We start from the raw sequence: 15,822 nt of genomic DNA, 5'->3' as shown, positions 1-15,822 counted from the left end.
TTTAATTAAGTTTAAGAATTTCATTCCTAGATTTGTTTTAAGTTTCAGATTAAAAGGGGGATTGTACCACAGGATTTTTCTCTTACGGTTTCTATTTGTATTTGTGTTTGGGTGTGTTGGTTCTATGAACTCAATTTGGGTGTTTTTGTATCCACTATCCTTAAGGGCCCTGTTATAGAAATATTTATGTTTATTAAATGTTTCAAGATTGGAAGAATTGTCACTGATTCTTTTACTAATGGATTTGGGGATATGTCTAATGATAGATTTTGGGTGATTTGATAGGGGGTGTACATAAATTGGGTTTGAGTTTTCCTTCCTATATGGTTGGTAGATGCCTTTCCTTAAATCAAAGTTCACATCCAAAAAATTTACAGTTTTAACATCTGATATAATATCCACTTTTAATTTAATTCTACGGAATTCATTTAAGATAATCTTTTTGGTTCTTTCACATTTAGGGCCGTTGGATTCCTTGATGATCATCAGTCCATCATCATGATACAAGCCTATATCCATGACATTGATGTCTTTGGTTAAGTTGTATAGTATGAATAGACCTACTAAGTCTGTCATTTCAGCCGAATCCAAAGACCCCATGGAAATGTCAAACAGGTCATTTTGATCTTTTTTCAACCATTGATCATTTCCACTAATTAATGTAGTATTTCTACATGTCCGTATAATTTCAATTTCAGTGTCTCTTATATCAGACAGGACTTTAGCAAACTCCATCACCTCTTCGAATAGTTCCTTAGATATGGAGGGATAGTAATTCACAATATCGAATTGTAAGAAAGTACAATTCTTTTTATTATGTATATTGGAAAACCATTTAATGGTATCCGCTGTGTTAATCCATAGATTTAACTTATATGTTGATTTAATTTGATAGTTAACTCTTTCTAGTATATTTTTACTTAATTTACCAATTTCGGGTTTCGTAGGATTAATTAATCTAGTTGCAGATTTATTGTCAAAATTTATCTTATGGTCTTTAAGCAAAATATATGACTGTTTTTTTTGTAAAATTCCCACTCTATTACTAATTTTAAGTCTGTCAGTTATTTCTTTACTATCCTTGTCAATTTTTTTGCAAATATCTATATTTGATTTTTTGTAATTTTTTGTAATATTTTCTTTAATAAGCTTGTTATATTCATGTGTAGTTAGTTTGTAGAAATTTTGCGTCTTATCTGCTTTAACGTAAAGGTAATCCGAGGTGTTGATTTTCTTAATGGTAAAATCCAACTGTTTTTGAAAATGATTCTTTTTCCTATGGAAAGACAGGCCTCTAATAAGATCCATAATGTCTGCTTCAAAAGCATCCAATTGGTCGATATGTGGTGCCGAATCTCGATTTTTGAAACCATGGTAATCCTTATTCTTGTTGTCATTTGAATTTCTCAGGAAGAAAAAAGCTTTCCACTTCATTCTCCTAAGTAGCTCCTCAGTTTTTAGAAGGAGGGTCATCTGGTAATTCCGATTGGTGGTGGTAGGAATATTTTTCAGGGATGTTTGGAAGTTGATTTTCTCCATGTTTAGGTAAAAACAAATCCAGCGTATAATAGTGCTCAACAGTAATGGAGCGACGATACTCGGGGTTTTTTTTTCTATATTCAAAAGTAATGGACTAATGAATTCAACGAGGTTGTTAGATAGTGCTCAATAAAAAGAGCTGATAATACTTGTTTATTGTTATATAAACATGCTCACATCCCGCTGCTACAAATAGCCACTTGTTTCAATCAAACAACAGATATCATCAGGCAGCGACTTGACTATTCAAAAGTTCAATGAATAATGGATTTTATTTTAGGTAGGAACTCTTTAGAAGTTGGAGTTAAAAAACTTAAAACACAGGACTTTAATTAAATAAAAAAGTAAAAAGGGAGAGGCAATTTAAATAAAGTTAAAAAATTACAATGGGGAGAGAGTGATTGAGAAGAGAAAAAATTATTCATTCATCAATTATTCATATTATACAACTCAACCAAAGACATCAATGTCATGGATATAGGCTTGTATCGTGATGATGGACTGATGATCATCAAGGAATCCAACGGCCCTAAATGTGAAAGAACCAAAAAGATTATCTTAAATGAATTCCGTAGAATTAAATTAAAAGTGGATATTATATCAGATGTTAAAACTGTAAATTTTTTGGATGTGAACTTTGATTTAAGGAAAGGCATCTACCAACCATATAGGAAGGAAAACTCAAACCCAATTTATGTACACCCCCTATCAAATCACCCAAAATCTATCATTAGACATATCCCCAAATCCATTAGTAAAAGAATCAGTGACAATTCTTCCAATCTTGAAACATTTAATAAACATAAATATTTCTATAACAGGGCCCTTAAGGATAGTGGATACAAAAACACCCAAATTGAGTTCATAGAACCAACACACCCAAACACAAATACAAATAGAAACCGTAAGAGAAAAATCCTGTGGTACAATCCCCCTTTTAATCTGAAACTTAAAACAAATCTAGGAATGAAATTCTTAAACTTAATTAAAAAGCACTTCCCTATTAATAATATACTACATAGAATTTTCAATAAAAATACAATAAAACTTAGTTATAGCTGTAATGAAAACCTTGAAAAAATAATTAAAAAACATAATAACAAAATATTAAACAAAAATAGCACACCCATTGCTACCGAAAGTTGTAACTGTAGAATTAAATCAAAATGCCCTCTTAAAGGAAATTGTCAAATTACTTCTGTAGTGTACCAAGCAACTATTTCTACTAAGGAAAATCCGAATGAAAAAAAATATTACATAGGAGTGACAAATAACAATTTTAAAGAAAGATTTACCGGTCACAAGTGCTCTTTTGAAAATAATGAGTACAAAAATAGAACTTCCTTGTCTAAATATTACAATGAACTAATAGAGCAAGGTTACTCCCCAATAGTAAATTGGAAAATTTTAAAGAAAGCGAAAACCTGTTCATCTTTAAACTCGCCTTGCTACCTATGTCTTTATGAGAAATTATTTATACTTACTTTTAGAGAAAGAGATAAATTATTAAATAAGAAGCACGAAAATTCAATTAATTGCAAACATTATAAAACCCATCTTTTAAGTAATTTAGTTTAGATATAAAATTTAAATAAATTAAAAATTGTGAATTACTATCCCTCCATATCTAAGGAACTATTCGAAGAGGTGATGGGGTTTGCTAAACTCCTGTCTGATATAAGAGACACTGAAATTGAAATTATACGGACATGTAGAAATACTACATTAATTAGTGGAAATGATCAGTGGTTGAAAAAAGATCAAAATGACCTGTTTGACATTTCCATGGGGTCTTTGGATTCGGCTGAAATGACAGACTTAGTAGGTCTATTCATACTATACAACTTAACCAAAGACATCAATGTCATGGATATAGGCTTGTATCGTGATGATGGACTGATGATCATCAAGGAATCCAACGGCCCTAAATGTGAAAGAACCAAAAAGATTATCTTAAATGAATTCCGTAGAATTAAATTAAAAGTGGATATTATATCAGATGTTAAAACTGTAAATTTTTTGGATGTGAACTTTGATTTAAGGAAAGGCATCTACCAACCATATAGGAAGGAAAACTCAAACCCAATTTATGTACACCCCCTATCAAATCACCCAAAATCTATCATTAGACATATCCCCAAATCCATTAGTAAAAGAATCAGTGACAATTCTTCCAATCTTGAAACATTTAATAAACATAAATATTTCTATAACAGGGCCCTTAAGGATAGTGGATACAAAAACACCCAAATTGAGTTCATAGAACCAACACACCCAAACACAAATACAAATAGAAACCGTAAGAGAAAAATCCTGTGGTACAATCCCCCTTTTAATCTGAAACTTAAAACAAATCTAGGAATGAAATTCTTAAACTTAATTAAAAAGCACTTCCCTATTAATAATATACTACATAGAATTTTCAATAAAAATACAATAAAACTTAGTTATAGCTGTAATGAAAACCTTGAAAAAATAATTAAAAAACATAATAACAAAATATTAAACAAAAATAGCACACCCATTGCTACCGAAAGTTGTAACTGTAGAATTAAATCAAAATGCCCTCTTAAAGGAAATTGTCAAATTACTTCTGTAGTGTACCAAGCAACTATTTCTACTAAGGAAAATCCGAATGAAAAAAAATATTACATAGGAGTGACAAATAACAATTTTAAAGAAAGATTTACCGGTCACAAGTGCTCTTTTGAAAATAATGAGTACAAAAATAGAACTTCCTTGTCTAAATATTACAATGAACTAATAGAGCAAGGTTACTCCCCAATAGTAAATTGGAAAATTTTAAAGAAAGCGAAAACCTGTTCATCTTTAAACTCGCCTTGCTACCTATGTCTTTATGAGAAATTATTTATACTTACTTTTAGAGAAAGAGATAAATTATTAAATAAGAAGCACGAAAATTCAATTAATTGCAAACATTATAAAACCCATCTTTTAAGTAATTTAGTTTAGATATAAAATTTAAATAAATTAAAAATTGTCACTGATTTCTATAATTTATTAATATTCTATTAATATACTTTCTCCTCTCCTGATTTCATTCTTTACTTCTCCTATCTTATATACCTGTGTGTCTATGTGTATATGTATGTGTCTATGTATTTATTTTATGACCGTGTGTACTTAGATCTATATATTTCTATATTATTTGGTATACCCGCCCATGTTTATTCAATCCATTTGTATGTTTCTATGTGTGTATGCATCTATCTGTACCCTTGCCAAATTATTTGTATTCTTATGTATTTCTATATATATAATTTATGTAAATTATACATATTTATGTGTGTGTATATATGTGTGTGTGCGTTGTTGTTTATTAGTATATGATTGTGTGCATATATTTGTGTATTTTTTGTATGTATGTGTATACATAAGATTATATATATATGTATATATATATATATATATATATATGTATATATATATATATATATGTATATATGTGCTTATTAGTATGTCGGTTGGTTCTCTGTGAGTATATACATATGTATCTTATTTTTAATTTGGGTACTATCTACCTGTGCGTCGCTATTTTTGAGTATTTCGTTGATTTAATTACTTCTTTTGCCTGAATATATTTATAGGTAAGTGTACTTGTATCTGTGTTATTAGTAATCTGGTATTGAATGTATTATTTTGTGATTTAATATGACTTTATATCTATACTTAAATAGCTTAAACTTCCAACTTAATAGTATAGTTACACCTTTACTTATGTGCATGTATATGTATATATATATATATGTATATATATATATATATGTGTGTGTATGTGTGTGTATATTTGGGTATATATATGTGTGTGTATATATATATATATTTGTATTGTATTCTTTTTTTATATACATAAATATTAGTAGTTTTTTTATTTATAATTATTGGACCTATTTAATTTATTTAATCCCCTCTTATGGCTAAATATGTTATATTAAAAAGATAATAAATATTAACTTTATTCTGTTTTTATTATTATTATTATTATTATTATTATTATTATTATTATTATTATTATCACTATTATGTTTATTGTTATTAATAATAATTTTAATATTGTTTTATCATTATTTTCTTCTTTTATTCATATATTTATCTAATAAAAACGCGAAAACTTTAAACTTATATCATTTAGCATAAAGGGCCTAATTAATGGTAGACGTATGTTTGAATTGCGTTGATTTTACTCGTGGACGTATGTAAGAGGATAAATATGCTAGCCGAATACATTCACTGCCTTTTTTGACACGTTCATTTCTGACGCTTGGATTGTATCTTCTGTTTGTATTTGTAATAATATGTTTCATTACTGAATTGTATAATTGTTCATAAATTGGTTGACACGCAGGTTTTTTTCTTTTTCTTTTTCTTTTTCTTTTTCTATATACTGTCAAATTCTTACTTTCTCTCTTTCCCTATTTAACTAGATCTCATTATTCTTTCCTTTTCCTTCTAGTTCTTATTCTCTTTATTATAACCATTTATTTCTTTTTTCTCTTCTTTTTTTCTTCTCCATATCATGTATATATGTGTATGTGTATGTATGTGTATGTATATATATATATATATATATATATATATTTTCTCTCTTCTTTTTCTCTCTATTTTGTTTTCTCTATATTTTCTTTCTCTATTTCTGTCTCTATTCCTTTTTTTTCTCTTCTCAATCACTCTCTCCCCATTGTAATTTTTTAACTTTATTTAAATTGCCTCTCCCTTTTTACTTTTTTATTTAATTAAAGTCCTGTGTTTTAAGTTTTTTAACTCCAACTTCTAAAGAGTTCCTACCTAAAATAAAAATCCATTATTCATTGAACTTTTGAATAGTCAAGTCGCTGCCTGATGATATCTGTTGTTTGATTGAAACAAGTGGCTATTTTTAGCAGCGGGATGTGAGCATGTTTATATAACAATAAACAAGTATATATATATATAAAGACTGGTTTATATATATATATATATATATATATATATATATATATATATATATATATATAAAGACTGGTTTATATATATATATATATATAAACCAGTCTATATATATATATATATATTTATATATATATATATATATATATATATATATATTTATATATATATATATATATATATATATATATATAAAGACTGGTGTATATATATATATATATATATATATATATATATATATATATATATATAAAGACTGGTTTATATATATATATATATATATATATATAAAGACTGGTTTATATATATATATATATATATATATATATATATATATATATATATATATATATATATATATATAAAGACTGGTTTATATATATATATATATATATATATATATATATATATATATATATATATAAAGACTGGTTTATATATATATATATATATATAAAGACTGGTTTATATATATATATATATATATAAAGACTGGTTTATATATATATATATATATATATATATATATATATATATATATATATATATATATATATAAAGACTGGTTTATATATATGTATAAGACTGGTTTATATATATATATATATATATATAAAGACTGGTTTATATATATATATAAAGACTGGTTTATATATATATATATAAGACTGGTTTATATTTATATATATATATATATATATATATATATATATATATAAAGACTGGTTTATATATATATATAAGACTGGTTTATATATATATATATATATAAAGACTGGTTTATATATATACCAGTCTTTATGTATATATATATATATATATATATATATATATATATATATATATATAAACCAGTCTTTATATATATATATACACCAGTCTTTATATATATATATATATATATAAACCAGTCTTTTTATATATATATATATATGAGCCAGTCTTTATATATATATATATATATATATATATATATATATATAAAGACTGGTTCATATACATATATATATAAAGACTGGTTCATATATATATATATATAAAGACTGGTTCATATATATATATATATATAAAGACTGGTTCATATATATATATATATATAAAGACTGGTTTATATATATATATATATAAAGACTGGTGTATATATATATATATAAAGACTGGTTTATATATATATATATATATACATAAAGACTGGTATATATATATATATATATATATATATATATAAAGACTGGTATATATATATATATAAAGACTGGTTTATATATATATATATATATATATATATATATATATATATATATATATATAAAGACTGGTTTATATATATATATATATATATATATATATATATATATATATAAAGACTGGTTTATATATATGTATATATATAAATATATATATATATATAAAGACTGGTTTATATATATATATATATATATATATATATATATATATAAAGACTGGTTTATATATATATATAAGACTGGTTTATATATATATATATATAAGACTGGTTTATATATATATATATAAGACTGGTTTATATATATATATATAAGACTGGTTTATATATATATATATATATATATATATAAAGACTGGTTTATATATATATATATATATATATATATATATATATATATATATATATATATATAAAGACTGGTTTATATATATATATATATATATATATATATATATAAAGACTGGTTTATATATATATATATATATATATATAAAGACTGGTTTATATATATATATATAAAGACTGGTTTATATATATATATATATATATATATATAAAGACTGGTTTATATATATATATATATATATATATATATATATATATAAAGACTGGTTTATATATATATATATATATATAAAGACTGGTTTATATATATATATATATATATATATAAAGACTGGTTTATTTATTTATATACATACCATTTGTAGGTATTTAATTATTATAGTAAAAAAATAATTATATATATATATATATATATATATATATAAAGACTGGTTTATATATATATATATATAAACCAGTCTTTATATACATATATATATATATATATGTGTGTGTGTGTGTGTGTGTACATGACCGGTTTTGTATCGAGAGAAAATTGGCAATAAATCGTTTTTATTAAGTCTGACTTTGGGCGTCTGTGGAAGTTTTAAATTAGAGAAAAAACAGAACGGCGCAAATTGAAATAAGCGTATAAAAAGATGATTGTGACCATGCAATCGTCATTATAAAACGATCTTAAGGCAAGTGCATTATATAATTATCGACCAACATTAACAATACACTGTCTCAATGTCATAATATCTTCCAAATAAGAAATTACATGTATACATGGCGCATTCAGATATAAACAGAGACTGAACAGAGTTCGAGATATTAACGGCCCGATATTAGTCTTTTCTGTTTGGAATTGAAACCGATGGTACCGATATTGTTTTATCTTTTTTACACACACACACACACACACACACTCGCTCTCTCTCTCTCTATATATATATATATATATATAGAGAGAGAGAGAGAGAGAGAGAGATGTGTGTGAATCGTTCACAAGACCGATTATTTATGCTAAGAATAAGTAAGTTTGAAAACACTTTCCAAAATCGTGCCAAGCTGGCCTAATGGTTACCGTACTTGATTCACTGTCTTTAAGTTTTGATTTCGATCTCAGCTCGAGTATTTTTTTTTTTACAAGAAATGAACTGTTTAGAAAAAAAATATAATAATTGCACACACATGTTTCAGTTTCTTTCCGTTTTCATTTTGTTTTTTTTTTTTAACACCGTGCTTCTTTATTTTTTTTTTTAAAGGAATTTAAAGTTACGCTCAATACTGGGCAACGCCGGGTACATCTTCTATTATGATAGGTTATATATATTTTTTTAAAGAGGTAATACGTTAAACTTCAAGATTTATTTTTTATTTTTTATTTATTTTTTTTTTTTTTTGAGAAAAGCCCATATTAGCACATAAGTCATACCGTGAAATGCTTAAATGCGCCTTATTTAACGAGGCTTTTCTTTTGTCAATTCTTGGATTTTTGCAGGGTTATATTCACCCACTCTTTTTTGTCGCTTTTCAGTAGCCCAAAAATGTAGTAGAGAGGAGGATCATTATTTCATTGTTTAAATTACCTGCAGTGTTATAAAAGATGTTGGAAGTGCTCCCTGTTGACATCTATGCATTTCTGGGCACGTTTAACAACGTTTGCAGATAATGCCTATGGATATTCTCTGGTGATTCTCCTGATAGCGTTGGTAATGTTCTCCTTTAGTTGTTCTAGATTGTGAGGATTATTTGCATAAACATTTTGTTTTAAAGTCCTCCATCGATAAAAACCATATGATGACAAGTCCGGGGAACGTGGTGGCCATAGCCCTCTGCTTATTGTTCTCTCTTTCATAAACATGTCATGAACTTGTGTCAGTGATATGTTAGACTTGTGTCATGTAGCGCCATCTTTTTGGGAAAAGAATTGCATTTTGTCTTGTGGTGTCAGTTGGTCCCTAAGAGAAAGATTAGAAAGATCGGGCTACTTTTAAGTGGACCACGTAATCTGAAAAAAATTTAGAGACAGATGAGAGGCCGGACTACTTTTAAGTGTGCCGTTTAATCTGAAAAAAAATAGAGAGAGATTGGAAAAAATCGGGATACTTTTAAGTGGACCGCTAATCTGAAAAATAATTAGAGAAAGATTAGAGATATGGGACTACTTTTAATTGGGCCATCCTGTAGATTTTCTAACCGCCAACTTTCTTTTCCTTCCTTCAATTAATCCACTAGTGATTTTTCTATTGTCTGGACAAAATACTCACACGCGTATTTTCCTATTTACAATAAAGTTAAACTAAAGTTTACATTCTCTAAACTGATTATTTTTTAAATCGATGTGTACTCAGAACATTATAATAATAATATAATCGTGTTTTATTTAGTAGTCATCCTAAAGTAAACACTTATTCGGTGTTTATGATCTAGTGGAAGATCCTAACACCTCTTGAGAATGAATTAATCAGTCTATAAAATACGTTAGTAAGCCGTAACCAATGGGAGAGAGTAAGCTAATCTTTATACTTTGGCATTCAAGATACATTCGAGTGTCAATCTCTTATTTATTAAATTGTACCGTTGTACAATAAACTTGTTATAACTTACTCTGTATGTTGAGTTTCATTTCATCTGATTAATTTATACTGATTATATTCTCCAAGGAATATATCGGTTTACAATTTGTAGCAATCTCGTTTCTAAAATTTTTTTGTTTTTTTACATCGTTAAACTTTAATATTTCTAGTTTCTCGTTCAGACACAATTTACATTGATTGTCGCAAAATCTCCACGTATCAGGTAATTGCAAAATTCCCTGAATTCGCTCTAATTATTTTGCTATTAAACGTGATCGTTATGATAAGGTACTTTTTAATCTAATGTTGTAAGTAAAACGAGAAAAACAAGGCAAAAAGGCGAAAAATGAACAAAAATAAAGACTCCTGTGTTAGCACGGCTAGTTAAATAGCAATAGAAACAAATGAAGCATGAATGGTCCATTGTAAGTGAACAGTGAACGAGGCATAAAAATGACTAAGTTCAGCATTTGCCCACCACAATTTGCCCCAAATGTTCCCAAGGACATAACATGTTTAAATTTGAGTTCAGCACCATGCAAAACTGCTAAATAGACATACACAGAAATGAAGTGTTTTTATTAGCCCTAAAAGAGCCCCTGGGGCACACCCAAGAGTTATCGCGAAGTATAGACAAACAAAATTATATAGAAATCAGTTAGTTACAACTTTTCAGAAAGTTTTTTTAAAATCCAAAGCATCATTTTTTTTTTAATAAACACAGAAGTGTCAATTTCAGTCATTTTAAGACGAAAGGCAGTCCTATATGAGCAACTAGCGTTTTCCCGGAAAATCCGTTCTATTCCTTTTTTTATTCATATCATGTTTAATGTTTGTGCAAAATTTCAAAAAATTCCAAGGCGTGGTTATTGAGAAAAGTGTGGACAGACGAACGGACAAGGGTGAATTCACAGGTCTATCCTCCTTTTGTCGGGGGAACAATTAATGTTAAAATGAACGGTTTTAGCCTTTTAAAAAATTCAAATTCGTTTTAACAATTATATTATTTTATTTAGCAAGGTTACTCGGTGTCGTCTGGCGTTATAATTTCCGTAAATCATGCAGATTGTAGAGATGAAAAACAAGACTAAATAATTTGCTTAGTATTTTAATTTGAAACGTCAAAGTTTATTTTAACATTGAACCAAAGTAAAAAATCAAAATATTTATCCTCTAGGTGTCTGAAAGTAGAATGAAGAGGAAATTAAGAGAAGAAAGAAATATAGAAATTGAAATCCAACGTAGGAAATAAATGCGGCGACCATGATGGAAATAAAATAAACGTAAAATGCAAAGAAAAAAAAAACAACAAAATACTTTAATCGTTAACAATTTCAGTGATTTGCTATTTGAAAGTCAATTAGAATTATTATCTGGATTCTCAAGATGCTTTCAAAATCTTTGATGGTCTCAGTTCATCTTCAGATAAAAATAAATAAATAAAAATAAAAATAGGCAAGAAATTACAAACGATTCAATGTTTGCTTTTTAAATAACTACTTAACTAAATTCAGGAAGGTAACGGAGGTGAGGTAGCGGCTGATGCCCAAGCATGCCGTGTTCGTTTCCTATCGGTTCTGAAGGAATCCCCTAAGAATAAAGAACTAGAAAAAGGGAGATAATCGCTAAGGTAATAACACTAATAATAAAAGTACATGTGTATATGTAAGATAGAACAATGCTGGCTATGAAATAATTCCAAATATCTTGTACAAATGATTGGTTTGAAAGAGTTTACCCTATCGCATGCAAATTTGACAACATCAGCAAGGGGAGACAATACAAAACGGAGAATAGCCGAAACGAAATTTCTTCCGTCAAGAAATTTCAATAATGCCATTACTGTTTTTCGGTGCTTGTCAAGAAGTTTCCCTATATTAAATTACAAAGATAAAGAAAAATATGTATGACGTACGTACCCGTAACGAAACGAAAATATCATATTTCAAAAATTGCGTAAATGGATCATGTAGTTTGCTTTTTAAATAAGATCAAATTTTATGACTATCTGAACAGTGACAGTCTCACTCGCCATTTTGGAAAGAGATCTCAAAAAACAAGGGAGATAACTCAGCAATAATTCAAATGTATGCATTTTATGTCTACGAATTCCAATTAATCGCTTAAAGAATGATTTTCTTTATAAAAATAAAACTACTTGATCAAGTTACGTGATTTGTGCAATAGAATATATTTCTTTCAGTCACATGTACGTACATCATATAGATTTTTTAACTGGCGTGGGAGGGGGCGCCCAGCTTTGCCTGGGTGTAAAATACGCTTAAATATGATATTGTAATTTGTCCAGATTTCATATATATTATTCTAGAGCCGTGATTTCAAAAGCAAAAAAAAAAAATATATGTATTTTGGTGCCATCAGCTAGAATCGAAACTGTAGCATTCAAAGCTGGTGACGTTACCACTGTACCAACGTGACATGTATATGAAATAATTAAAAATTTTAAATTTAAACAAAATTAACATGAATGGACAAAATGTATAACGATTGTTTTTATTATTTTGACCCACTTTTGACTTCTTAAAAGCAATTTTAACCGACTAAAGACTTATAAATAACTATCCATAAAAATACAACCTTTGAGGCCTCTGGTGCTGCTCTACAACTTTTCGTTTCAGAGAAGATAGAATTTTAAACAGACAGCCAGACATATAGCCATTTATATATTAGATTTGATTTTTAATATTAACAAAATTTTGGACGAGCACCGTTTTTTTTCTATTGTTTGCACAGGGATAAGTTTCATCACGGCATTAGTGTTGGATAGTCCGGGTCTGTGTGTGTGTGTATATATATATATATATATGCGTTGTACATAATGAGTCTCTTTATCTTGTTAACGTGTCGTCTATTGAATGTGTGTAACATCTTCCAATGCGTTATCATCTAGTGTATAAATGTTTCTCTTGTTAATGTGTGTGTAATTGTTATCTGTACGTGTCGATATACTAAACAGTTTATAGACAGAAGAACGGGTAAACATCTTTTACATTTGCGCTGCGCAAAGAACGACATACCTTAAACATACAAGCATTTTTGTCCGTTCCGACGTGTTCCTCAAATGTAGCAGTGTCTTTTACGAAAAACTCGAACAATCAAGTTGTTTCATACTTACATGTATTGTGGTTGCGAGCTGCTGCTTCCGAGGTGACACATCGGTTTCTTCTCCACAACAACATATGTTCATTTAACCATCCCAGTGCTTCCATGACTTTCATCGTCGGTCTCTACTACACAACCCACAGTTACAGACTGTTCAATCTTACTCTCTATGTTCTACGTGTAATCTAAAACTCACTTCCTTTTCTGACGTCACTCTCTACTTAGCATCAAAACTCACCATTTATTGTATTTTTATGGATTGTTGTTTTTCCTAAATGTATTTTTTTAATCCATTTTCTTTGTCCTAAATTACTAAAACTACCCAATGAAAAACATATCAGAATGAAATTGCATCCATCAAGTTACATTCCTGAAAACTATTTAATGCAAATATTTCAACTGTAAATGTTTGTTTTTTTCACTTTGATAACATTCCTTACGACATTCTACTTCTATAAATCATAATCGACCATTATAATACTCATCATAATAATCGACTCTCTATATCCAATCTTGGGCGTGCTTGAGTGCCACATATGTCAATGCAATTGGACTGGGCTGCTGGTTGAGGGTACCGGTTTGACAGTTTGTCTGGCTGTTGTATTCCGACTGATAGTACAGGACCCCTAACCCTTTGGTAGAGCTTGGAGCGGTTGCTCCATCATCATGTGTGTATGTTGGTTATTTGTACGTGTCAACATGCTAAACAGTTTGTAGACAGATGGATGGATAAATATCTTTATATAATAATATCAGGATGGTTGTAGTGCCATGGAAAGGGACTCTGCATCCATCCCCGGTGGGCTTTCCCGAGGTCACCATCCTGTGGATGAAGAGCGACTATTTTACTTTCCGGTGTTTTCCGGTAGATTAACACCATAACATTAGCTCTTCCTTTTTATTATTTATTTTGTCGTTCACCAATTTGCGACTGTCTTCCTTTATTCCGTTTTTTTTTTTTCTCATTTTCAACAGGAAACGGTGGCTGAATTCGAAAAGAAATATCCTCGAATCCGCGCGCTTTTGCTCCACACGGTGGAAGAAGAAGAGAAAAAGAGTGAGAAAGAGAGTGAAGGCTTGTGCCCGGCTCGACCCCGGCGACTTTCCAACTTCTATTGTCACTACGAAAAACCCAACATTGCCCTCATGCTAAAAGTGTGGCACGACCCGGGACTACAGGAATGTTACCGCCGTCTAAGTGACCCAGACATCGATCGTTGGCTCTCCTACTCCGAGGAATAGTAAGAAATTATTATTATTATTATTATTATTATTATTATTATTATTATTATTATTATTATTATTATTATTATTATTTATTTATTTATTTATTTATTTATTACTTTGATTACTATCATTGTTATTACTATTATTATTATTACTACTACTACTACTACTAGTGTTGTTATTAACAATTTAATAAACAAAAAATACTGTAAAAAATTGAATTTAATTTGAAAATTCTATCTAAAAATAGCACGGTTCATATTCTGCTTAAATGCCAAACAAAATACAAGAATTAGTTAACTGAATTAGAAAGTCAAAAGTACAGAATAGTTAACAATGCCCCCCACCTTCCTTCATGTTAAGAATGTGTTTTTAAATACTAACGTTATTATTTCAGCACGGGCAATATTCTCTGTAAGTCCAATTTTGTTTTGTTTGCCCAATATAATTTAATTTTTTTTTTTTCTGTTTTTTGTAAAATTGATAAAATGGCGCCCGGTAACTTCAGACGGGAGGAGTCGCATAATTTTTTTTTTAAATCTTGTTTCGGTGGGGATGGCAGGGGCATTATGAAAACATATGCTTCTTAGAAAAAAAAAACTTATGGAAAAGAAAAGTGATAAATCTATTGATAAACTAGCGAATAATTTCAGACGGAGGTACGTTTTTATTTTTTATTATTTATCTTTTTTTTTTGCTTTGTTTTTTTTTTTGTTTTGTTTTGTACCTTACACCGTGTACAAAAATATCACGTGACCTAAATTTTCTGAGGCCAGAAATTTGGTACTTCACAAATACACCAGAACTTCACAGGCTCAATGAATTCAGCTT

The 15,822-nt window shown here is 28.3% G+C and overlaps 1 protein-coding gene across 2 annotated transcripts in view; it reads left to right on the top strand.

The window, feature by feature from the left end:
- LOC145246077 (guanine nucleotide-binding protein G(o) subunit alpha-like) overlaps positions 1 to 15,822 on the top strand; it is a 388,154-nt gene that overhangs the window by 323,661 nt on the left and 48,671 nt on the right. For both annotated transcript variants that reach the window (XM_080107929.1, XM_080107930.1), the window contains exon 4: positions 14,740 to 15,005. In XM_080107929.1, the coding sequence (XP_079964055.1) occupies positions 14,740 to 15,005 (266 nt within the window). The remainder of the gene's footprint in view (positions 1 to 14,739; positions 15,006 to 15,822) is intronic.

This window comes from Euprymna scolopes, chromosome 23 (assembly GCF_053919585.1).
Source record: "Euprymna scolopes isolate OS-2025 chromosome 23, ASM5391958v1, whole genome shotgun sequence".
NCBI classification, from domain to species: Eukaryota; Metazoa; Mollusca; class Cephalopoda; order Sepiida; family Sepiolidae; genus Euprymna; species Euprymna scolopes.
This window is presented reverse-complemented; position numbering and strand designations above follow the sequence as displayed.